General features: G+C 52.8%; 6 protein-coding genes across 6 annotated transcripts; 3 read left to right on the forward strand and 3 right to left on the reverse strand.

The window, feature by feature from the left end:
- Positions 1–585: 585 nt before the first annotated feature.
- Positions 586–1,518, forward strand: DSM5745_06008 (Mpv17/PMP22 family protein; the record flags this gene model as incomplete). The annotated part of the gene is made up of 4 exons (XM_026748024.1): positions 586–732; positions 797–1,072; positions 1,134–1,400; positions 1,450–1,518. The coding sequence occupies 4 exons, from the start codon at positions 586–588 to the stop codon at positions 1,516–1,518; spliced, it is 759 nt and encodes a 252-aa protein (XP_026603856.1).
- Positions 1,519–2,047: 529 nt separating this feature from the next.
- DSM5745_06009 (DCN1 family protein) lies at positions 2,048–3,655 on the reverse strand (the record flags this gene model as incomplete). The annotated part of the gene is made up of 4 exons (XM_026748025.1): positions 2,048–2,477; positions 2,531–2,705; positions 2,760–2,830; positions 3,417–3,655. 4 exons carry the CDS (start codon positions 3,653–3,655, stop codon positions 2,048–2,050), a joined length of 915 nt encoding a protein of 304 aa, XP_026603857.1.
- Positions 3,656–4,190: 535 nt separating this feature from the next.
- DSM5745_06010 (nuclear export protein Noc3) lies at positions 4,191–6,260 on the forward strand (the record flags this gene model as incomplete). The annotated part of the gene is made up of 1 exon (XM_026748026.1): positions 4,191–6,260. The coding sequence occupies one exon, from the start codon at positions 4,191–4,193 to the stop codon at positions 6,258–6,260; it is 2,070 nt and encodes a 689-aa protein (XP_026603858.1).
- Positions 6,261–6,883: 623 nt separating this feature from the next.
- Positions 6,884–9,860, reverse strand: DSM5745_06011 (uncharacterized protein; the record flags this gene model as incomplete). The annotated part of the gene is made up of 2 exons (XM_026748027.1): positions 6,884–9,726; positions 9,752–9,860. The coding sequence occupies 2 exons, from the start codon at positions 9,858–9,860 to the stop codon at positions 6,884–6,886; spliced, it is 2,952 nt and encodes a 983-aa protein (XP_026603859.1).
- Positions 9,861–21,254: 11,394 nt separating this feature from the next.
- On the forward strand, positions 21,255–22,034 carry DSM5745_06012 (uncharacterized protein; the record flags this gene model as incomplete). Its single annotated transcript, XM_026748028.1, has 1 exon — positions 21,255–22,034. One exon carries the CDS (start codon positions 21,255–21,257, stop codon positions 22,032–22,034), a length of 780 nt encoding a protein of 259 aa, XP_026603860.1.
- A 1,273-nt stretch (positions 22,035–23,307) lies between these two features.
- DSM5745_06013 (uncharacterized protein) lies at positions 23,308–23,998 on the reverse strand (the record flags this gene model as incomplete). The annotated part of the gene is made up of 2 exons (XM_026748029.1): positions 23,308–23,506; positions 23,559–23,998. 2 exons carry the CDS (start codon positions 23,996–23,998, stop codon positions 23,308–23,310), a joined length of 639 nt encoding a protein of 212 aa, XP_026603861.1.
- Between the last annotated feature and the right edge of the window lie 391 nt (positions 23,999–24,389).

The following is a 24,389-nucleotide window of genomic DNA, read 5'->3' on the forward strand; positions in this document are numbered from 1 at the left end:
GCACTAGAAGATGTTATTATCTGAAATTTTATGCCATAATGCTATGTATACATAGTGGACTACGGCAGACTGGGAGTCGGCGTCTTCCGATGCCGCAGGCCTAGCCGGGATATAAAGCAAGCAGCTGCCGGCCTCGTGGCGCCGTCGGTTCCCCTCCACTCCAGCCGTCAGCCTCCAGGCCAAATTCCTATCCTTCTGGAGCTTGTTTCCAGGGAATTCTGCACCTGCTGGGTTGAAGACGCGTGCAAGAGCTATAAAAATCGCCGACCAGAGCCCCAGTCGCCCAGGGCCGCCAATTGACTCCGCATCCCAACCTCGGTAAGCTCCAGGAGTCCCGAGTCGATCTGCTGTTGTCCAGCCTCTCCATAAACAAACACCACACCCCCTGTCCTATATTACTATTCGCCCAACGATCCCCAACCCCATATTTTCCGTCGTCGGCCGGCCCTGACCCGCCACGTCTCATCGCTCCATCTTCTTTCCCACATCGTCTGTCATCGCGTTTCCAGTTCATTGCTTTTCCTCCAGCTCACCGCGTTTTCGATCGCTGCAGGTCTCCTCTTATCGCTCCTCCACATCGCAGCCATGTCCGTCAAGTTCGAAGACGTGCAAAATGCCGCTACCGCGGCTGCCACGGCCGCCGACACATCCCTCCGGGCAGACACAAAGGAATTGGCGCATAAGGTCGGCGAGCGCCTGACCGGGGGCAATCCCCAGACTGGATACCTCGCTGTATGTTCCCTTTGTGAAATCCGGGGATTTGGTGGTTGTTGCTGACCGGATACCTCGATCGCAGATGTACCTACGAGAGCTTCAGGCCAACCCACTGCGCACGAAGATGCTCACCTCCGGTGTCCTCTCTTCCGCGCAAGAGTTCCTCGCATCTTACCTTGCCAACGATGTGAGCAAGCACGGCCACTACTTCAGCTCCCGAGTCCCCAAGATGCTTCTGTACGGCATGTTCATTAGCGCCCCCCTCGGTCACGTCCTTGTGGGCATTCTTCAGAAGGTCTTCGCGGGTCGCACCAGCTTGAAGGCTAAGGTTCTCCAGATCCTCGCCAGCAACCTGATTGTATGTACCTCCATTCAGCGAATACCCCATATGCGCGGCCCCGCTAACCGAGGTACCCCAGGTTTCCCCAATCCAAAACGTGGTCTACCTGACCTCTATGGCAATCATCGCTGGTGCCCGCACTTTCCACCAGGTCCGCGCCACCGTCAAGGCCGGTTTCTTCCCCGTCATGAAGGTCAGCTGGATCACCTCGCCGCTGGCTCTGGCCTTCGCCCAGAAGTTCCTCCCTGAGCACACCTGGGTGCCTTTCTTCAACATCGTCGGGTTCTTCATTGGAACCTACGTCAACACTCACACCAAGAGAAAGCGCCTGGAAGCGCTGCGAAAGGTATAGTTGCTCCGAGATTCTGTCGATGTACTCGGTTAACCCCTCATAGCGTTACAATTCCGGCCGCGGAGGTCCCGGCAGCGAGTACGAGAAGGGACCCGGACCCGACTACCGATAGAGGATGTGAACTCCTCCAGACCAATCGCCATTGACGACCGTCGAACATCATACGCAACGTTTCCATGGGCTGTTCGACACAATCTCAACATCCTTCTCCACCCTTCCCAATCATATCCTCCTTCGCTGGCCTTTTGTCCTGTCGATACTCGGTGGACCGAATCACTCCAAATCTAAATCGTCTATTAGACGAAGATATGCTTTATCCTTACGATGAATGGTTGCTCTTTTTTATCTTGCCCTCGATTTACATACACAGTTCCCATATAGTTTGCAATTTATAATGCCGGTTACTGCATTCCCTCATTTCATTCTTAATGCGCATATGCACGGTACTGTGGCAGTGATATCCTGGGATCTGGCCTTTGACTTCCTTTAATGTAGTTTCCTTTGGGTTAAATTGTCTACGTTCCTACAACGGGGACACGCGAGAAACTTGAAGTAGCAATGCACAACTCCTTTTGAGAGTTTCGATTTTTCCCGATCAGCACCCTGTCAATTCAATAGATTTACCCTTGGCAACCGTAACCTCATTCCTCCATAGCCCCCTCGCCACCCCTCTTCTTCCTAACCCACGCAACAAAGTCATCTAGCGCCCCAGGCCAAGCCCCATCCTCACTCCACCACCCGAACGCCTCATCATCATGGCTCTTGCGCATAAACACCTCGACCTGCTGCCACAGATCCTTGTTCACGGGCTTCTTGCCGCGGCCCTCAAGGAACTCAACCCACCAGTCCAACCAGGGAGTCGCCTCCGTGTTCCAGGCGACTCCGCCCTTTGGTGTCGTGAAGAAGAGGTTCCACTGCTCGACGGCGATTTCGAATTGCAGGTTGCGCTGGCCTTGGACCAGGCAGAGAGGGAATGTGTAGCGGTAGACGCGGCGGAAGAGGTCGGGGTCTGAGGGAATACGGGTGCGGAGGCTTTGAGCGTGGGCGGTCATTTTGGAGATGGAGTCGCATCTGGTGGTGTTAGACGGAGTTGTTTTCTGGTAAGACGGGTTGAAGGTGCTTACTGAACGCCTCTCCAGCCGTTGAGGAAGCCTTCACGTGTGAATTCGCCCATGGATGGTGATTGGAGAAGCTCGGCAATTGCAAGACATGCTACTTCGTCTAGCTCGACTTTGATGTCTCCCAGGAACCGCATGGCGCCTTCGATGCCGATAGTATCTGGGTTCTCCTCCGGTGAATCTGGTTGAAGTTAGCTTTCTTGGCTTTAGTATTGTTTCTTAGTGGAGGAAATACCCCTGTATTTATCGAAGATCTGGTTGATGGCAGGCGTTGAGCCTCCTCCACCCTGTGGGCTTTGGAAGTACCTGAGACGTTGTATTAGCATATGTCATGGCAACTCGAACTCCATTTGTTGAGGGTCCAAATTCAGAGAGCGGCGAGATCCACTAAGCCAGGCGCATCTTTACCAGCAACGAAGTCCTGCGTGAGCCTTTGAGAAGGACCAAGGCGGGCAGGTCATAGGGAAGCCGGTATGGGTAACCCTCAATCTAATCGGCACCGTCCCGTGAAGCAGTTTGCTCCAATCTCAGTAGGAAGAGGCCAGCATCAAGCCTGAGAATGCGCGAAAGGCCAGTAGGTCATGCCACTTAGTCGAGGCAAGCCATGTATAGAGGTTCCAAATGATATTTCGCTCCATGCCGGCATGGAAATCGCACGCTACAACGTACGTCTGCCCTGGGAAGCGGCAAGCCAGAGAAACACGTAATTCTCGACCTCTTTTTACAACCCGAGACTCAATCGACTAAGGGCTTGTCCAATGCGGATTTCACTCTACGCAAAGACCCTCCCAATGCTGGTTCGTGTTGAAAGATGCATTTCCTGGCTCGGCAACGAAATGGGAAGGGGAAGTGTAGAACGTGATTCAAGAGCAAAATAACATGACCGACTTACGCATCAACAGCTTCCTCCGTGTTCCATCGGCTCGCCTTCAGATACTGTTCACCGTTGTCAGTATGAGCGTCACGTGATGCATAAGAATTCGGGCTGAGGTGTTGCAGAGCCATATCGGGGACAAGGCACCATAAGATGAAAAGTTGGGTGACCACCTTTGCAGCGACTGTGTTAGTGGCCTCTGTGAAGCTCACAAACTGAGCTATTTGTTGCTTCTGAGCGGCAGTGTATGGAGGCATGGCGGGGTGATCAGACTAGGAGGGGTAGAGACACCCTTCTGGTTATGTTGAGGAGGGCAATGAGAGAGGTGGAAGTAGAATACCAGCCCGTAAGTCGGCTAGGTGAGGATGAGAGAAAGGCTACTCGGAGAAAAACAAGGAGTTATTCAAGAGGCCGGGGTATGCCTTTTGGTCTCATTCGAAGAACACTCGCTGCGCCAGTTGCTGACTGATCCAGGCACGTGCTATTCAGGCACTTTCCTAATTGGGACAAATTACCAACCGGATGTCTATTCTGCTGCGATGCTGGAAGTATACTGATCTAGAGCTTGCCATTGCGCTACTGACGAGTTTATAATTAACGATTCCCATTCTTGTGCTCTGGTATACCTGCTTTGCTCTTGGGTCAACAGTTCGGAGTTAACTGCGAGTGGATCGGCGACTAGCGGGATTTCTTGGCGCTGGAAAAATAGCGAAAAAAAGTTTCCAGACCGTCTAAGCCGGAGCACCCCAACATTCCAAGCACCGTTCTCGAACGCAGACGAACGAGGTACAGATGGCTCCCGGACGGACGACAAAAAGGAGAAGGGTTAGCCCTCCGGGCGACGAGGAAGTCACCAATGGTGCAGGCGACTTCTATTCCCACGCCGCCGAATGGGATCTGGAGCAAGACTACGAGCAGCGACCGCGCAAGCTGAACAAGAAGGAAAAGGAAAGGACCAGGCTTCCAATCAAGACATCCGAGGGGTTTCAAAACGTCGAAGCATCCGAATCCGAGCCCGAAGACGACGACAGCTTCCTGGCAACTGACGATGACGAGGAAATGGAGAACGGTGATGCCGGAGAAGATGCGGCCGAAGAGAGCGAGGAAGAGGCACCGAAGATTCCACTGAAGCAGCAGATCATACAAGCGAAGGAGGAGATTGCACGAGCGGCGACGCTGATTAACGAGGATCCCGAAGAACATATTTCATCGTTTAAGACGATGTCTGAGATGGTGGACGGTGGGTCGCACGTCGCGGTCAAGAAGCTGGCTCTTGCTTCGCAGGCTGCGGTCTACAAGGATGTCATTCCAGGCTACCGAATCCGTCCGCTGAGCGAGGAAGAAACGTCCGGAAAGATATCGAAAGACGTGCGCAAACTGCGGAATTACGAGCAGTCGCTTCTCTCGGGCTACAAACATTACATCCAGACGCTCCTGGCTTTCACGAAGTCTTCGAAGGATAAGCCCATAGACGCCGGGTTGAAAACCGTTGCAATTAATTGCGCCTGCAGTCTGCTCCTCGCTGTACCACACTTCAACTTCCGTGCGGAACTGCTGCGGATAATCGTCAATCAGCTGGCGAGGAAGCGCATAGACGAAGATTTCGTCAAATGCCGGGATACTTTGCAAGATGTATTCTCTCGTGACGATGACGGAGCAGTCTCGCTCGAAGCTGTGCGCCTCCTTTCCAAGATGATGAAGGCCCGAGACTTCAAACTCCACGGAAGCGTCCTAGACACATTCCTCCACCTCCGACTGCTCCGCGAATTCTCTTCAAAAGGCTCAAGGGACCGCGTGGACCGCGACAACGAAGAAGAAAACACCCTCGGCGGCAAGAAACTGAAACAAAAGAAGGAATTCCGCACCAAGAAGAACCGCAAGCTCGAGAAAGAACGCAAGGCCGTGGAAAAGGACATGCGCGAAGCAGACGCCCTCGTCTCCCATGAAGCCCGCGACAAAAACCAAGCCGAAACTCTCAAACTCGTCTTCGGCATCTACTTCCGCATCCTGAAACTCCGCATCCCCAACCTCATGGGTCCCGTCCTCGAAGGTCTCGCCAAATACGCCCACATGATCAACCAAGACTTCTTCGGCGATCTCCTCGAAGCCCTAAAGGACCTAATCGGGCACGCCGAAAACGACGAGCTCAACCCCGACGATGACAACGCCGACGAAGAAGACGAAGAACCCACCACCTCACCAACCTCCACAACCCGCGACTCCACCCGCGAATCTCTCCTCTGCACAGTCACGGCCTTCGCCCTACTCGAGGGCCAAGACGCCAGCAAAGCCGCCGCAGCCCTCCACCTCGACCTCAGCTTCTTCATCAAACACCTCTACCGCTCCCTCTACACGCTCTCCACAAACCCCGACGTCGAATACAACCCCAACGCCTCGAATGCCCTCCGCCTCCCCGACCCTTCCTCCTCACAAGCAGCCCAGCAACAACAGAACATCGAGCGCAAGAAGAAAGTCAACTTCCAAACGCCCATTGTTCTCCTCCTCCGCTGCCTCAACGCCTCTCTTATCTCACGCGCAAACGGCCTCCCGCCACCTGTTCGGTTGGCAAGTTTCGCAAAACGCCTTATGACGGCGTCACTGCAGGTTCCTGAGAAGTCGGCGCTTGCGACGTTGGCATTGCTGAATCAGGTAGCTAGGCATAACGCGCGGAGAATCAGTTCGTTGTGGTACAGTGAAGAGAGAAAGGGAGATGGAATGTTTAACCCGTATGCCACGGACTTTGAGGCGACGAATGTGTTTGCGGGGACGGTTTGGGAGGGAGAGTTGCTGAAGCTGCATTATTGTCCGGAGGTTAGGGATGCTGCTGCGGGTGTTGAGAAGATGATTGCTGCAAGGGATTAGGATTATATCATATCATATTGTACCGTGTATAGAGGAAATGGAATCCACTTCGTTTACGAGAAGCAAGCACTTTGGCTTGTACTGCTTTGTTAAATGTCAATTCAAAGACCATGGTTTGTTATGTCTGTGGCTCAGGGTACCTGAGTTTGATTAATTACACTTGAATTTCATCCTGAGCCACTTGCCTCACGCAAAGGAGAGAAGACACATGATTTCGGCAGAGGCCGGAGAGAACAAGATACCGAAGTAATGCGGAAGAAAAAAGAAAGGGGATTTCCTGAAAGAATCCTGTGGGAAAACAAGACAAACCTGAAGTTCATACAAAAATCTCCTGGGAAACCTTCGCTTTGCAAAATGTCCACATCCCGCCAACGGCAAAACACCAAACATGTACAGAAGACCAGAGACGAATTCAAGAAATAAGAACCCATTTACCAACCCTTCCGCAAATTTGCTCGTTAATCGTCACGCAGGAACAAAACGGAAACAAAAGGCAGCGACAGGCCACCAAAATGCATACATAGACGACATGCAACCCCAACGCAGCCCAACCAAGATCGGAACAATACTGGCTCGGCGAGTCAAAGGCTGGTATCCAAGCGCGGGCAGAACCATAAAGTAAATCAGAAGAAAAGGCCATGCCCATCTGGATAACCAGGAGCGATTGGCACATTCCCGTCTCCGAACCATTCAATGCCGACGCCATCCAATTGATTAGGAATAGGTATAGGGCCGTGACTATGCCCAATAGGATAGCCGGGGCCAGGTAGAGCAGGATGGGGATGCATCAACTGGGGAGTGAGAAACTGCGGCTGCGCAAATCCTGTTCCCTGGCCATGGGGAAGAGAGGACGACGAAGACGCGTGGGGATAATGCATGCTAGACTGATATTGTCTGACGTCGTGATAAGAGGTGGAAGAGCTGGTAGCGAGAGACATAGCAGATGCATAAGGGGTAGGCTCATCATAGGACAGGTAAGATGGATGGGGAGATGCGGACGTGGCCGCAGAGTCTCGATTGCCAAAGCTTTGATGGGAGTGTGAGAGGCGGAGGGGGTGACCGTGCCCCTGCAGCTGTCCAGGTGCAGGGATCTGGTGATTTAGCAGTCCGAGACGTTCACGTTCTGCCATGATATGTCTCTGTTGGGCGTTGCGGAGCGCAGGGTGAATCATACTTGGGCTCTCTTCCCTTTGGATTTGCGGGATGGCAATAGCTGTTGCATTACTTGACGCGGTGGATGCAATCGAACTGGAAGGGGCGGGCGCCACGTGTGCCTTCGTAGGAGTCGATAATGCGAAACCAGGGCCCTGAGGCTCTTGGATGCCGACTGGCTTACCCTCCTTCGTACGGCGAGGGGTGCGAAGAAATCTGCTTCCAGATTGATTGTCACCATTTCGGTTCCGATGAAAACTGAAAACGCTCCCCTTCTTCTTGGGGGTTTTCAAACCGTCACTGTTGAAAACACTGCGGGGGTTGCTATCGGACTCACGCTGTGGGCCAGATGGCTGATTGCTTTCTGGGCCTTTCCCATGACTTCCCTCGGCGGCTGACTGCGGGTCTGAGTTAGGTATGGGGCCGGAGATATGCAACTTGGCTGCTTTTAATTTGGGACTCCCAGATGAGCCTTCACCAGCCTCTTCAGATATTTCTCGCTTTGTTGGGACGGGGGAAGCAATGCCGTCGGTTCGAGGCCCCGGAGTGCGATAGGCAGCAGTAGGCGTTGGTACGCTGTCACCTGGACTATGAGACCCGGGTTGTCGTGCAGCGCCAGGCTTGCTTTCCTGATGTTCTGCCACACTCTTCTTGTTGTCAGTGAGCTTGGTCTGCCGTGATTTGTTCTTGTTTACTTGTTGATTTCGTTTTCCACCGGCTGACTTGAATCCTCCTTGGCTTCCTGGATGGGATGCATCTGCTTTGGAGTCCTGGCCTTGAGTCGGGGTCTTTACAGTGCCAGTGTTAGACATGATCAGCTCGCGAAGCTCATTTTTCAAGTTGGCAACTTCCTGGTGAACGAATGCCTTCATCCTCTCCTCCACTAGGAAGGTCTCCTGACGAGCTAAGAATGCCTGATTGCGAGCTTCCATCAAGCCTTGCTGTAGATCTTTCATAACATTTGCTTGGGTCAGAAAGCGACCATCAACCGTGCGAGCAACGTCAAACACATTGTCGACCTGCTTTAGAATCTTGTCGGCTGACCAGTTGTTGCCGTCCTCGAACGTTCTGGTAAGCTTATTAACAACGGTAGTGAGATGAAAATGAAGCGAATCAACATGCGTAACGAGCTGCTGCTCCAAGGTCGCTGTGTTTTGGTAACCCGGATGCGGAGGGGGAGGAGCATACCCGCCATGACTTGTCACGCCGGCAAAATACTGGGCTTCATCGATAGTCATGTTATTCTGATTTCTTCTCACTGTTCGATCTGGAGACTTCATAGGCAGAGGAGGAGTTGGTGGAGCCCGAGGTTCCAAGAAGAATTGGTCGTCGGTTTGCTTCACGTGGGCCTTGTTTTTGAAATCAGAGGAAGACACGATGAAAGGGTGCTTTCCATTCCCAGTGCCATTTCTACCATTGAGTGGCGATTTCGGAACTTTCAAGCCAACCTCCTTGGGCGTGTCGTAAACTGACGGCGAGTATGCAGCGGCATCGCGGCAACGAGGCGGAGGGGGTGGGGTCTTGGGGGACGATGGCACGGTCAGTTGATTGTTTTCTGCTTTCATGCTGAAGACTCGATCTTGCACCTGGATGAGTTCAGGTTGACCAGTGTTCTTGCATTCGCCGGCGCGGGCGGGAGGGGATGAGCCATCAAGCAGCATAGTCTCCAGGCGCGTGTTCGGCGTGCTCTGACCAACGTCAGTGTTGTGCACAAGGCTATGCTTGAACGTCGTTTCAATTTTCCCATCATCACTACCCTTGGAGACAAGAGCCTTTGAGGAAGGACAGGACAAGATACTCTGCTTATCCATGCTCGAAGAGTCGGGAAATTCGGTGGTATGAGGAGGAGCGGAGTTGGGTGGCACGTCGCCCTTTCTGGTCTTGGGAGCATACAACTTCGGCTCGTTGAAGGTTTGAGGGGACTTGGACTGTCCCTCACTTTCAGACGAGGTACGCTGAAGCCCATATCCCGAACTGCCCCCTAATTTAGGCATACTGCTTAGGGGGGGAGTCTCTTTGCTTCGGTACTCTTTTGCAATGTCCTTTAAGCTGAACTTGGACCGCAGCGTCGCCACCTTCGATTTCTTTTTCTTCTCGGAGGATTCAGACTTTGAGCTGCGATCGGATGACAATGTAGGCTCGGTGGTGGATCTCTTCTTCGTGACGTTAGGCTTGCTCAACACGTTTGGCTTGCTAGTGGTAGGCGGCATCTCTTCCGGACGGGCGTGACGAGGCTTGGGCATGGGCAAAGCCAGCTCGGCGTCGTAGTCTAAACCGGATGTCTTCCGGGTTGTGAGGGGCTTTGGAGTAGGTTCTTCACCAGAGTTAGCAGCCTTTACCCATCGGAGGGAGAACCAGTGAATACTTGCCTTTGTCAGGGTCAGATAGGCACTGTTCTCGCTCTTTAGCTTTCATCTGAGCCCAGGCGTTATGCTCGACAGGAGACATCGCGATAAGTGGCAGACGCCAGCTTAATCAAAGTCTTTACCCCTTGTGTTATGTGCGTGCTGCGAAAATAGGATTCGAAGATGGACTCAATGGTTGACAAGTGTGTTGTGAATGGCCTCCACACCGTGGACAGTGGTGAATTTGTACACCACAACTTGCTGGTCTGGTGAAAATATCAATGTGTTGAGTAAAAGAGTAAAACCAAGCAAGAAAGGAAGAAAGAATTTTCAAAGGATCTGTTGCTGGGGAATGAGACTTGTTGCTGCACACATTATGGTGTGGATAGAAAAGCGCGCATTTCTGCTGAAGATACACCAAACAACACAGATATCACACAAAACAACTGGCAATGACATCAGAAAAAGTTATTTGCTTGTAAGCTTCTGGGAAAGAAGATCCGCCGTCCAGCCATTTGATCAAGCAGATGGCATGATGGTCGGAGAGGGTGGCCGTGAAGCTTGTTGAGGAAGGTGGGAGCACGTGAGGCAACAGACAAAAATACCAGTACATTCGCAAGGAGAGAAAAGGTCAAGTAAAGGTCTTCATTATCATCAGCTATCATTAACATCAAGTCATTACATTCTCGCGCGGTAGACAAGTTCTGTCTGTCTCGCCGACAAGCGACGCAGGGACACGCCATTTGGAAAAAGTGGGATAAGAACTGAGCAGAGTAAATTAAGCATCCGGGACACTTGTCCTTCGGTATCAAATACAGGGAGATTCGTCGAATCAAACGAGTGGCACAAACACGGAGTTTGGGGGATCAGGCGTTTCCTGGGGTATATAGGGCCTGCCAGAGGAAGGCCAGGAACGGGGCAGCAACAATGATCATCAAGAACAGGTCCCTGAATCGCATTAGCCCAAGTAAGACAAAGCATAACAAAAGTCAAATCATATCTCCCCCATCACATCAAATCGAAAACATTCTTCTTCTCTAGTTTGCCCTCCCACGGCGGCGGAAGGGTGCAAAAATGGAACCAATGAAATTGACAAACACGGCACGCAGGATATTCCTCAACCAGCTGTCATTCTGGTGATTAAGAGAAACGGCAGTGACTGACCGGTTCTGACTTGGAGATCGCAAATCGTCTCCCTTGTTTGCTGCATCATCCGCAGTATTTTCCGTGGTCGAGGGCGGTTGAAGTGTCGTGGACGGGCCACTTTCTGTGGCAGTGGATGTCTCGTTCTCTTGGTTCGCATTCTCGGGAGTCTTCTGAGCACTCTCTGTAGAAACAGGAAGTTGCTCTGTGGATGGTTGCTCCAACTGTCTCAAAAGCGCCTCACCATCACCAGCCAGCGTAGCCAGCGCAGAGTCGGTTTCAGGCTGTTCATCCTTGGCAGACGGCTGAAGTTGCGAAGATACAGCAGCAACGTCTTTGCTGGCTTCGGGCTGGCTTGTCTGAGCATCGATTTCCTTCACAGGAACAGCAGCAGACTCGTCCTCCTTCTGCGCAACGGCAACGGCTCCAGCAGCAACAGCTCCAGCAGCAACAACTGCAGCGCCCCCAGCGAGGATTTCAGGAGTTACGAGGCCATCCTTGTCATTGGACTCCTCAGCCTTAACCGCAGAGGGTGCTTCCTGGGATGTTTCTGAAGCAGGGGTATCGGGGACTGCAGCAGTGGTTTCTTCTTGGACTGGCACGCTTTCGGCGGGCTGAGCCTCCACCTCTTTCTCTTCGGTCGATGATTCAACAGGCTCCGGAGCAGTGGGCTCTTCCTTGGTGACTTGTGTTGTCTCTTCAGAAGAAAAGGGCTCAGTAGCTTCGGGCTTGACCTCCGGTGTGCTCGGCTCCTCAGTCTGGACAGCAGTAGCTTCGGCAACTGGTGCGTCATTCAAAGGAGCAACCGGCTCCGAGGGCACTTCCAACGTTTCAGGCGTTTCCTGAGGAGCGGGGGGTAGAGCAGCCTCAACCACGGAAGCATCGGTAGCGGGGTTCTCAACCACAGACTCTTCAGCTGCTGCCTTTTCGGCCACTTCCTCAACTAGCTCGTCTTGAGCCGCCACCAGCGCTTCCTCCTGACCAGCGATTACTTCGGTAGCCGGTTCTGCAACTGGCTCTGTAGCCTCCTCTTTGGCTGGAGCGATTTCTGAGACTAAGGTAACTGGTGCCTCCTCTTGACCAGCAACAACTTCAGTAGCCAGTTCTGCAGCGGACTCAGTAGTCTCATCTTTGACGAGAGGGGTTTCAGCTTCAGCAATCACCAGCGTTTCCTCCTGAGTAGGGACTGCTTCAGTAGCCTGTTCGACAGCGGGCTCTTCCTGGGAAGGCTCTTCGGCGGCCTCGGATTTGACGGCCTCGGCATTTTCAACCACAGACTCAACTGTGGAGTCCTCCTTCTTCAAAGTATCTGCCTCTGTAGGCTCGACGACGGACGGTACAGCCTCGGCCACCTCCTTGCTGACAACCTCCTTGCTGTCTGACTCATCGACCGCTGCTTCAGCTTGAGGTTGCTCGGCAGCCTCTGGCTCAACCTTTTCAGCAGCAGCAGGCTCAGCTTCGGGTTCAGTTACAATAGCAGAGGCCGCCTCAGCCACTGGTTCGGAGGCAGTTTCTTCACCCTGCGCTGCGTCGGTAGTCTTGTCCGCATCCTTAGCCGACAATTCTCCGGCGGGGTGTTCCTCAGCGGTGGCCGGAGGCGCAGCCTCATCGGGGAGTTGCTTCTTAGCAGGCAGTTCCTCCGCAACCGCTTCAGCAGGTGTAGACCCCTTCTCGCTGACTTCAGGGTTAGGCTGCGTGGATTCATTGGAGGGGATTTCTGCAGCGGTTGTCTCCGGGACCTCGCTCTCCTTGACCGTCTCGGCAACCGCGTCAGCAGGGGTAGACTCCTTCTTGTTGGCCTCAGGGATGGGCTGAGTGGGTTCAGTGGATGAAATTTCTGCAGCGGTTGTCTCCGGGACCTCGCTCTCCTTGGCCGTCTCGGCAACCGGTTCAGCAGGGGTAGACTCCTTCTCGTTGGCCTCAGGGATGGGCTGAGTGGGTTCAGTGGATGGGATATCTGCAGCAGTTGTCTCCGGAACCTCGATCTCCTTGCCCGTCTCGGCAASCGGTTCAGCAGGGGTAGACTCCTTCTCGTTGGCCTCAGGGATGGGCTGAGTGGGTTCAGTGGATGGGATATCTGCAGCAGTTGTCTCCGGAACCTCGATCTCCTTGCCCGTCTCGGCTTCAGGTACCTGAGCAGGTTCAGCAGCCTCAACAGGTTTCTCCGTCTCAGATTCGGCCACGGCAGCCTCTTCCTTGGAAACCTCCTCCACAGGGGCCTCGAATACCGGCTCTTCAACAGAAGGTTTCTCAGCAGAAGTCGCTGTGACTACCTCATCTGTTACATCGGTGGATTGGTAAGGTGTTTCGGCGGGCGCTGCGGCGGTCTCTGGCTTGTTGTTGTCAGAAGAATCATCCACGGCTTGTGCTTGCGCTTCAGCCACAGGCTTTGCAGTCTCTTCAACAGGCGCAGTTTCAGTGACTACCTCGGTTGCCACAGTTTCCGTGACAGGTGCTTCGGCAGGAGTGTCCTTCTCTAGCTCTTCTGACGGCGCAGTGGCAGCAGCTTCTGTTGCGGGAATTTCGTTGAGCGGCTCGGGCGCGGATTCCTGAATTGCTGGCTCTGCCGGCTCTTCTGTTGCCGGGGCATTGGTTGAAGCTTCAGCAACAACCTTGTTCGATAATTCATCTGACGATTCGGGCATCACGAGAATCTCAGTGGCAGGAGCTTCCGTGCTTTCAACGGCAGACACCTCCTTGGATTCGGCTGCCGCATCAGCAGCTGGCTCCTTGGTCACAGGCTCCTCCGCCGGAACCTCCGTAGACTCGGTCGTCGCGATAGAATCCTCGGCCTTGGGCTCTTCGACCACGGATTCTTTCTCGGGAGCCGGGGTCTCTGATGGGACCTCCACGGGTGCGGTTTCCTTGGCTGGTTCTGAAGCAGATTCAACAGTGACTTCTGTTGCCTCCTTCTCCTCCTTCGATTCCTCGACCGCGATCTCCTTAGAGGGTTCACTTGTGGACTCAATAACAGGCTTTTCAGGCTTCGGCTCTTCGCTCAATGTTTCCTTAGCAGGCTCTTCAGTAGAAATGGCGCTTTCCGAGATAGCGTCTGCGGGCACGGCGTTTGGAGTTTCGTTCACCGGATGGTCGATAGGTTCAGCAGCGACAGAAGCCTCTTCTGCTTTATGATCCTCAACTGCAGTTTCCTTCTCCGCGGCAGGCTCGGCAGCGGGACTAGGTTCTTCGATCTTCGGCTGTTCTGTCGCAGATTCCTCCGCTGCCTCGACGGGCTCTTCAGCAGCAATCGGCTCGTCTGCCTTGGGCTCTTCGGTCGCTAACTCCTCGACAGCAGGCTCGACCACGGCGGCCTCCTTTACCGGCTCGACGGCTTCAGTAATGGCTGGTGCTTCTTCCGCCTGGGATTCCTCGGGGACATCCTTAGCAGGCTCAGCAATATCAAGAACCACGGCGGGTGCTTCCACCTTTGTCTCCTCTGCCGCTTCCTTCGTTGGCTCAATGGACTCGGCGGTTTCTTCTGTTTTGGGCTCTTCGGTCAGAACTTCCTTTACTGTGTCTTCCTGAGCGGCAATTTCTTGGATAGGAGTTTCCGAAGCTGGTTCTTCCACTGGGGCTTCCTCAGTAGGTTCAACAGAAGCCTCTTTGGCGGAAGGCTCTTCCACTGGGGTTTCGGTAGCCTTTTCCTCCGCGGCATCCACAATTGCAGGAACCTCAGGGGCAACCGCTTCTTCGACCTTGGTCTCGTTTGCGGATTTCTCCGGAGTTGATTCGATGACAGCCTTTTYCTCAACCTTAGGCGCCTCGACAGATTCCTCAGCTGATGGTTTGTCATCCGTAGTCTCCGAAACTGGCTGCTCAGCTGAGGGCTCTTTCTCAGCCACTGGGATTTCGCCCTCGGTAGGGGTGGTTTCGGTGGCCTTGGTCGGCTCTGCGACAGGCGCTTCGGCCTCGGGTTCCTTCATCGGTTCTTCGGCAACATCTGGCTTGGTCCCATCGGCAGTTGCTTCGGCGATTTCGGGCTTTTCGGATTTCTCGGCCGAAGCCTCTTCAACAGATTGCTGTTCAGGCGTAGCGTCCGCGACGGGTTCGGCAGCGGACTCTACTACTTCGGACTCTGTTACCTTGGGTTCCTCGATCGGCTCCTTTGTCAGATCATCAGCAGCGGCTTTCTCAGCGGCTTTCTCAGCGGCTTTCTCAGCGGCTTTCTCAGCGACTTGCTCCTTCTCGGGCTCTTCTGAGGTCTCGGTCTTCGATTCAGTTGCAGGCTCATCAGCTGGGGCAGAAACTGCGGTTTCTTGAACAGGCTCAGCCGCAGGAGATTCCTCGATAGATTCCTTGACATCCTCTTTGGTAGCCTCTTCTTTGGATGATTCCACAGCGGCCGAAACATCCACATCTGGTATCTCAGGGACGACTTCGGTCGATGTCGGTTCAGCGACAGGTGGCTGCACATCCTCTGGCCCATCAGGTCTACTCAATAGCTCCAGAACTGGCTCCGGCTTTTCTTCGACAATAGGTGCCTCGTTGGATGTCTCGGTTGATGTCAGTTCGGCAACGGGCGGCTGCTCAAGTGTCACGCCGTTTGATTCCGGCTTATCGGAGACAATAACGGGCTCCTGGACCTCTGGTCCATCGGGCCTGGTCAACAGCTCCAGTACCGGCTCAGCGGCATCCTCCTTCTTGTCGTCGATGTGTGTACCGTTCTGCACTGGAGAATCGTCTTTTTCTTCCTTGACGGGGATGACCGCGATGTCCTTCGCCAGCTCTTTTGCCTTTTCAGTTACGTCCTGTTCGGTGGTGGAAGCGAGGACGCTGGTCGTGGTACCTGCCGTTCGAAAGCCGTTAGCGAATGGCTTCCAAGTTCTCAAAATCAATTGAACCTCACCATCCTTCAACTGCTCATCTGAGACGGAGATAGCGGGGGTTTCGGCGACGGAAGCGGCCATTATGATCGTAACGGTCGTGAGAGACGCTAAAAATCAGACAACGAATACAGAGCGAGCGAGCTTGATTCTGAAGTCAAGCTTGATAAATCTCAACAATTAAAAGACCGCACTGGGGTATCCTTGACGAGATCGACGAAATAATGTACAGGTACACGGCGAGGGTGCGGGGTGTAGAGGACGGCGACTTCCCAAGCTCAACTTGGACGAGAGGTAGGTGATTAGGAGAGGTAATGTAGAGGATGAGATAACGGAAGAGGAGTACGATGAGAAGAAGCCTTTTGGAGGATGATGAGGAGATCTATCAGGAGGATTCAGACGAGGGGAGAGAAGACGAGCTCGGGTGAGGAGAGCACGAGGAGGAGCGAAAAAAAAAGTAAAAGAGGTCTCCACCACAGGAGGCAGAGTCGCCGACGACCAACCTCAACTCGGTCCGGTTTAGGCAGTGACTAGCTCCATGCTAGTGGAGAAAGCCGTTAGTGAGCGGGGCTGCAGCACTTATCACCACAGTGATCTTTATTATGGTTTGCTTGCATTGGGCATGGTCTAAACAATCGCTATGACCCTCGATGGCTGATTGCAGCTCAAAAGCCGGGGGGGTCGACGCCTCCACGAAGCGCAGAGATCAAAAATTGAGGATACTGCAGGACCCGGTATCAGCAAGCTCGCACTTGTCGACCATTGATCCAATGGACGAGTGTCTCTGACTCTGTGTTGTCTCTTGTTGCGATAGCGATGCAGATCGGGAGCCCAAAATGCGGTGAGTTGGCGCCTGGAGGGCACCAATCACACCATGGCCAACAGCAACTTTGTTTACGATGTTTTCAAGCCCAAGTGGTGCCCCGAGACGATCCGGTCTATCATTCGTCCTGTCATGCCAGTATTTGCACGATATCATCACGTCGACGGGGTATTGTCACCAGCATGAATCGTCAGAGGCCCTGAGGTGGCACCATCGCGCTGGGGATGGGCGGAAGAAGACCCCCACCACTGATCATGCTACAAGCGTCAAGCCCGCAAGGTACTATCCAGACGACCCTGCTGTTACCCAAGCACATGCGCCGTCGCTCCCCAGGATGCAAGCAAAGCCTAACAGATCATGGACCGTTATGGCAAGGTGTTCCGCACGATCGTGCAGGACTAAAGCACATAATCTTGATCGCCTTCGAATATCTACATCGCTCCACATCTGCGCTGCACTTGCGACTCAGACTCAGAGTTACTCCGGATCTCCGCCACAGTAAACACCTGCTAAAAGGCTGCATGTCTCGGGCGCTTGGCCTGCAAGCACAAGCCCTGCAGAAGAAATCTCTTCAGACCCAGATTCAGATGCAAGCAGTGTTTTCATCTTGTGGAGCAAAAACAGCACGATCCTTGGAACTGCACGGGTTCCTCGGTAACCAGCTCATGGTTACTCCGTACAATCGCCTTGTTTCGGCCCGGGGAGACGGCTCGCTCAACACTCGGACTCGGATTCTCCAAAACATCGTCATACCCATCCTCATGCAACTGCTGAGCCACAATTTGGGGGGACCGGAGTCGATGTATGACTCAATATCGCGGCTCGTTGGGCACGAATCTCGATCTCGATTCAAGGCACGGCTTCCCCGTGTTTTATATCTTGGGGCTGTGACGCAATTTGAGGGCACCAATGTCTCCATGACGGGCTCTTATCTTGACTTATCGCGCTTTGTCGATCGCAGCATGATGGTTGTAGCTGTGGGCATGACTCGGTCCTTGATGATCACCCATTTGACGTATAGGGCTTATTACTAAGGATAGACAGGTAGGCTCCGGAACCGAAAGTGAACTCAAAGACGCTGAGAGTCCAAGTCATGGTCGAACGTGGTTATAATTGAGTGCGGGTGCTTCAGATTTTCTTTGCAGTGATCTTGAGGTGATCTTATATGACGCGCTTTTGATCACTGACACGACACACCAGAACACCATCTCCTTGTTAGCAAGCAAACTGGTCCCGTCCACGCAATAATTGGAACTGGTTCGCTTGTCCAAGATAGTTCTTGCTAAGCCACCCTTTGACGTGAATCTTCAATAGTTTGTCACTGTTGAAGTAGATGAGGAGACCGTCAGCTGAGAGCAACCGTAAAGCATGGAGCTGTCAGGGCAATACCAAAGCCATATAAAGCTGTGCACCAAGCTTATACACATGCATCAGACAAACCAGTCATCCACTGGATGTTTGGGACATCCTTCCGCAACAGACAACATGGAATACAGTCTGGGTCGACTTTATATCCAGCTTGCCCGCAGGCTATGGCCATAAACAAGCAAACCGACAGCACTTCCAAAGATCTCCGTGCCTTCAGTGAGACTGCACGCCCTGCCATAGAATTTCCACCCACCGCAGAACAGGCCCTATACTCTGAGTTCAGCAAGCGAGAGTAGCAGCTAACGGTCTCCCTAGTCACTCTCGCCGCTACCTTCTCGCTCGTGTCATTATTTATCTTCTTCGCCGCCTCAATGCCGTTTCTAAGTCAAGGGTTGCTCTTTACCTCCCTCTTTTCCGGCACTACCACCAAAAGAATGCTAGGGACTGCTACTGGAAACACTGCGTCTCTTTCATCAACCGATAAGTTGGCGAAGGGGTCATTGGTATCTAAGAGTCCTCCAAGCTGGACGCTGGATTGATGTGCCTACCTTTGCGCGTTGCGTCTCGCCTTGGGATATACCTTGTTAGTGAGGACATACCTCTATTCTCACCCCTAAAAAATCATAGAGAATTGTACTGGGACTACATATCTCCAGAAAGGCCATGAACTGCGGCTACCGGCTCCCAGGCGAGCCCATAACTTTGTTATCGACCGGGCACATGGCGACGGCCTGGCTTGTTTTCCTATCGAGATGACTAGGTTTAGAACCATGTATTTGATACTCGATCTGTGCCAGCGCTCTAGGCCGGCGGATATGTGTTCGTCGCAGGCTAGATCCATGAGCTCCCTTCCTAAATTTCTAGACTGCTCGCCTCTCTGCGTATAAGCATGTCTCTTCACCTATGTGGCACTAAACATTGGCTGATCCTGCATCTGGTACCTGCTATTATCATTGGGCGAGATAGTGAAGCCCTAAAAGACTCTCCGAACAATTCAATTCCACCGCCTGCACCATAAATCCATCTTCTTCATGTCCCAGCTCATTTCTTGGTTCGTAAATCCCCATCACGTTCAACAGACGTCCCGCCCCTCCTTCAGCCCGGTCAAGCCACTAATCTGTCCACTGTGTCATCACGATGCTGTGGCACCCTCCTACCGGGTTAGATCTCTGCAATACCCGCAACAGCGCAAAATAAGCAACATCGTGCGGTTCTCGCTGGGCACGAATAACGAGAAAAAAGGCCTTCCAGGTAGATAACACGAGCATCTATATCATCTCACAGCCGTGCAGATACTTACTATTTAACTACTAAAGGAGAATAGATGCTGTATACCTGCGTAGCTATGACCAACATCCACATCACAATCCCATACTGTACCCGTATACTGCCACAAGAAACAGTCTGAAGTCTAGTGAGTACGGGATGAGTAGTCCTAGTTATGGGAAACCTAGGTTTAGCGCATCTACCTTCTCTCCCGTATACCGGTTGAGGGAGACAATTCCCCCGTCTACTGTACAGTACAATTGTTGAACATGAAATCTTGCAGAGGCCTTGCCCTATTCCAACCGAGCGGCTTTGGTATCGCATGTTGCATGTAGGACGTAGCCAAGTACCCACCTTGAATGAACGCTAGATACTCGTCACTTTGCTGAGCGGCTCAGTGGAGTGACGGGTATTCGTGTAAGTTCTTTTTAGCGAAATGTCCAGAATAATGCGGTTGTTCTGTCCATAATAAGAAGATTGCAGCCATATGGTTCGTGAGTCGAGCTTGACGCTATGCTATGTAGAAAGCTAACTGGGATGATGCGTCAGGCACATATTGTGGTTGTCAATGGTGCTGGGAATGCAGGAAACGATTCAGTTATGGTCACGATTGTTGGTAGTACCTATTCCGTAGGATCAGCGGCCACCAGGAGGACCCTGGACCCTGGAATCACATAAAGCTGCAAGCTTCTCCTTGCCATGTGCGACCAATCGCTTCCTGGTGGCCGGGATAGGGGTTCCTCTTGCGGACGCACCCGCCGCCATCAACGGGACGGAGGACAGCGGAGCCTATTGTCTTACGCGAAGCAAAGCGATTGTTGGCTTCTAATTGCTTTCGCCAGCCAGTAGGATTCTCCGACAGTGGCATAATTTCCGCGGATGGTGATCCTTCAGTCAATAACAGGGCTGCAGGATGTGATCCAGGTGTGACAAGCCGGCAAGGGCAAGAGGGCGAGACAATGTGGAGCGGCCAAAGCACCGGCCAAGGCGGTGAGCCCGGAAGAAGTCAGCTGGAACTTGGAAGTCACGGGGCTGGCCTCTCCAGCTTCACGCCCAATCGTCTCTCCGGGGTCTCTCCTGGAATCCTCCGGTGTCTCTCGTCAGACCATCTGAGTATAGACGTTTCAGCTGCTGGCTTCGTAGCTTGCCACTATTTTGTTTAGTCTCACGCGGACTCGGCCTCGACTGGTTCGCCGTCGGGAATGCAGCCGGGACCAGTAATCCGCCACGCTGCACAGACGCACCGTCGAGGAGCAAATCAAGGCCAGCCCTGGGGAAAAGCAAATGAAAAGAGTCAAGGCTAACAAAGAAAAAGAAAAACAGCACGAGTGGAGGAAACGGGACTGACACCACGATAGGTCTCTGTTGCGATCCCAGCAACTTGGATTCATCCTCCTGTCCCAAGGGGGCGGTTCAGCGTATCATAAGGACTTGGAGGTGGCGCTCCTGACCGAGCCGTATAATAAGAATCCAACATGACTGGGACACTACAAAAGGCTCTCGCCTTGGGACTTGGTCATATCTCGAGTCTGGGTCGAGATAGGATCCTTCGGCTTGTTTGTGGTTCGCAACCACCCCCGTCCGTTTTCGGCCATTTGATCCTGGATTCCGGGATTTCCTGGCGTCTTTTCTTTTTCTCCTTCCCTGCCCTTCTTCAATCATCTGGTCCGGATTTAACTTCAGACTCAATACTCGCGGGCTCCTGCCTTGCCAACAGAATCACCACCTCGCTGACGCAGGACGCCACGGCACACTGAAGACTCCGAGTGGAGGGATCTTGTTCCGACTCCTTACTCCGTGCGGCCGCGCAGGGAAAAGGCTTGTCGCCAAACTGCCCTGTCCCTGTTCCCCGTTGCTTTCTACGGCCTTCTTTAGTTGATTCTGCGGTTTGCATTGGAACTGTTGGAAGCGGGAATTCTGGGGTTACAGGAACGCAAGTCACAAGAGCAGGAAAAGGGTGAGTGGCCCAGCTATTTAATATTCACGGCCACCGAGAAAAGGCCACAGAGGAGGTAGAGGGCCGCACAGCCTGTGGGTGGAAGTTGATAGCAAGCTCGGCACCCGAGGGGTCAAGATGCCTCCCAGTGGCACCTCCTTCACAGCATTGAACTTGCCTGCAGATTTTACGCTCCCGCAATGCATGGAATATTTTACCCTGACAGCAGGGCCAAACACCGACCTCTGGCGAAAACCGCCCAACGGAGACACCGCGACAGCCCCTATCGTGTTCACCTCATTACGAAATCCATTCCTACTCGCCGAAGTTACAGTCACAGCGGACTTTGAAATGGAATGGGATCAGGGAGGACTGGTCATTTTCGCCGGAGCGGTGCCCCAGTCCAGCTCCTCAGATACGGTGCCCTTGGTGCGATCACGCCGTTTCGGGAGCAACCGCCCGAATACGCAGTCCTGCAAGTGGGTCAAGGCAGGTATAGAGTTTGGATCTGGCACAGTCAACGTTTCATCTGTCAGCGCAACGGCAGACGGAGCTGACTGGTCTCTCTCGCCACTGAGCATACCGAACCGGAGACCGCAAGACATACATTCTGTGCGCCTAAAGCTCGAACGCGTCGGTCATTCGCTCTGGCTCTGGTACCAGGTCCCATCGCTGTCGCCGTATGCGATGACGCCGGCAGAGGCGGGAAGCAGGTGGAAGAAGATGCGTGAGGTCAGCTCGTTCTTCTACGGCGTTGAAGACAAATCCATTCACGTCGGAGTATACGCAAGTCGGCCGACGGATATCCCGCGCAGCAGCACCGTTTGGGATAGGACGCATCGGACAGGGTCGAGCTCCAGCGCGCCTGCAATCGGCGACCACTTGATCGTTGAGTTTGAAGACTTGGAGATTTTGTGATCTTATCTTTTTATACCCTTTCTCCACGTTTGATTCCCCCTATGCTTGTCCTTCATCTTTACGACCGTTGATTTACTGGTTTCATGAGTATTTACCATGACATCTTTTGCCTCTATGGCCTCGCCTTAGTTGTTCTTTCCAACTCTTTCTTTCTCTGAGCTCCTTCGCTGGTGCAGTTTGAGTGACATGGGCATAGCCACCTTCTTGTCCCTGTTGCTTTAATCAGGTGACTCACTGGCCATGCGAGTACTACTTTTTCCGTCATGGTACCATTGTGGGCTTCGTTAGACGTTCCAACAATAAATATTATCTTACGCAAAGACCAATCAACTACCAGCGTAGCAATGAAGCGCTTCTAATGCAGGTGGCCCAAGTCTGTCACACCGCAGCTTTGTTGGTTGATGGAAGTTGGGCTCCAAAACGGTGCCGAAGGAACAGTGACATACGGTAGTGTCTGGCATCTCAGGTAGGTACTGTTGTGGATAAGTACACTACCTATACGAATACAACAGGGGTTAGGTATTTCGTTTTGCCCCGTACCTACCTCTCTGTCGTGCTACCCCATTTCGTTCCAACAGCCGGGCCTCGGCCAAGACGCCCAAAGTACCAACTACCATACCGAGCTCAGCTACAAGGCACGCATGTAGATCCGGACAACACACCAACGAGCCCTGACCTCGGCAAGACCCTCCATTGATCAACGCCATAAATAGCAGGTGCTCAAGTCTACCTACTAAACAAAGCTGCTCTACTATAGTAGCCCTTGCTAACCCTAACAATCACAGAAAACCCAACCCAGTCTACCTACCGTACGGTCGTCATCGTCTCCTCCATGCCCTCCCTCACACCCACCGAGAACGCCACCCAAGGGAACCCGAGACACAGCCTGCCAAGAAGTGTAAATATCCACCCCGAGTCTATGGTGTCCAAAGCGTCTGAAAGGAGAGCGAGGTCCGCGCCCGGCTGAGATATTGTTGACTCGACTGCTGTACATGCTCGGCCTTTAGCGTTCTAAATTTGCATGGCTTATCCTCGTGCAGATAGAGCATTGTCAAGAACATATCTATAATAAGCAATATTCTAGTTGGCTTCTCGAAGACCAGCTATTGCCAACAACAAAGCATCAAACGTGGATGCGCGGAGCAAAATCAAAGGGTAAGTCAGACAGAAAAGTAACGGTGCTCAAAGGGAAGAGAACCAGTAGTTCAAGCCATGGTCAAGGTTGCGCTGACAACAGACCAGAGGCTTTAAGTACGCATGTTAATATTACATGCTAGGCCTTACGAAGGGTCCCAGCAAGCCTTTTCTCTCGCCATCCGGTCCTCTTAGCCTCAATAATCTTTTCGTACTCGTTATATTTTTTGGCATTCTGCATGGCTTTCAAGACTTCGCCGTTGTGGCGCTCCTTATCCGCCAAGGAAGGTTGGGCGCAGGGGTATTTGTGGTCAAACCCCGTACGTGCAGCGGCAATTCTAGTTCACAATCAGTAAGTATATCCTGCGAGGCTGACTCTGATATACATACTCTTTTGCCTGCCGCTGTGCTAGTTTGGCCAAAGCAATCCCTTGTCCATGGGCCTCCTCACGCTGCTCGTGCGTGTATTTCCTGCTCTTATGGACAGGGTCGAGTACCTTGTACTTGTGGTTGGTCTCATCGTAACGGTCATGAAGTGACTTGTAGTATCTGTAGTCCCTCAAAGACTCGCCCTCATATGGTTGGGGGTTCTTCACGTAAGGGACAGGAATCTCGGGTTTGATAATAGTTGCGAATGTTTGAGACCGGCCTTGGCCAGCTTCCTTGAAGTTCGGAGCATAGGGACTCGGCTTTGGTCGGCTATCAGGATGTGAGTCTCGAGGACGCCGCGGGTCGTAGGCCGAGTCAGTGCCCCTCCGGTCTATTATCACCTTCTTGTGTCGAGGGTCTGAGTCCCATTGAGGGTTATCGTATCTTCCATGACGACTCATTTCGAAGCTGAAGTGAGAAGAACCGGCAAAGTAATGCAGTCGAAGAAGTGTACTGGAAAAGAGGTTTAAAGAAGGTATAAAGCAAGGGACAAGCAACAGTGCGAGATAAGGAAGCTTCAATAAGACACAAACTTCGATGGGAAGGCATTGTTGAATGCGGAGGAAGAACAGCATTTATGCTATGAGTAGACGTGGATATCGCTCATCTTGCTCGCATGTGGTTGTGCCATGCGAAGTAAGTTCATCATGATTGTATGTCGTTTCATCTGGTCCTACTGCGCGTAGATCCATCCGTACACTGTATGTAGAAACCCTAGCAGTTTCAGGCTTGTGGCTGAATCGACTGGTAAGCAGGCAACGGTTCCTAGTAGGGGCTATTCGAAACATCCTT

Source organism: Aspergillus mulundensis (genome assembly GCF_003369625.1).
Source record: "Aspergillus mulundensis strain DSM 5745 chromosome Unknown scaffold_5, whole genome shotgun sequence".
NCBI lineage: Eukaryota > Fungi > Ascomycota > Eurotiomycetes > Eurotiales > Aspergillaceae > Aspergillus > Aspergillus mulundensis.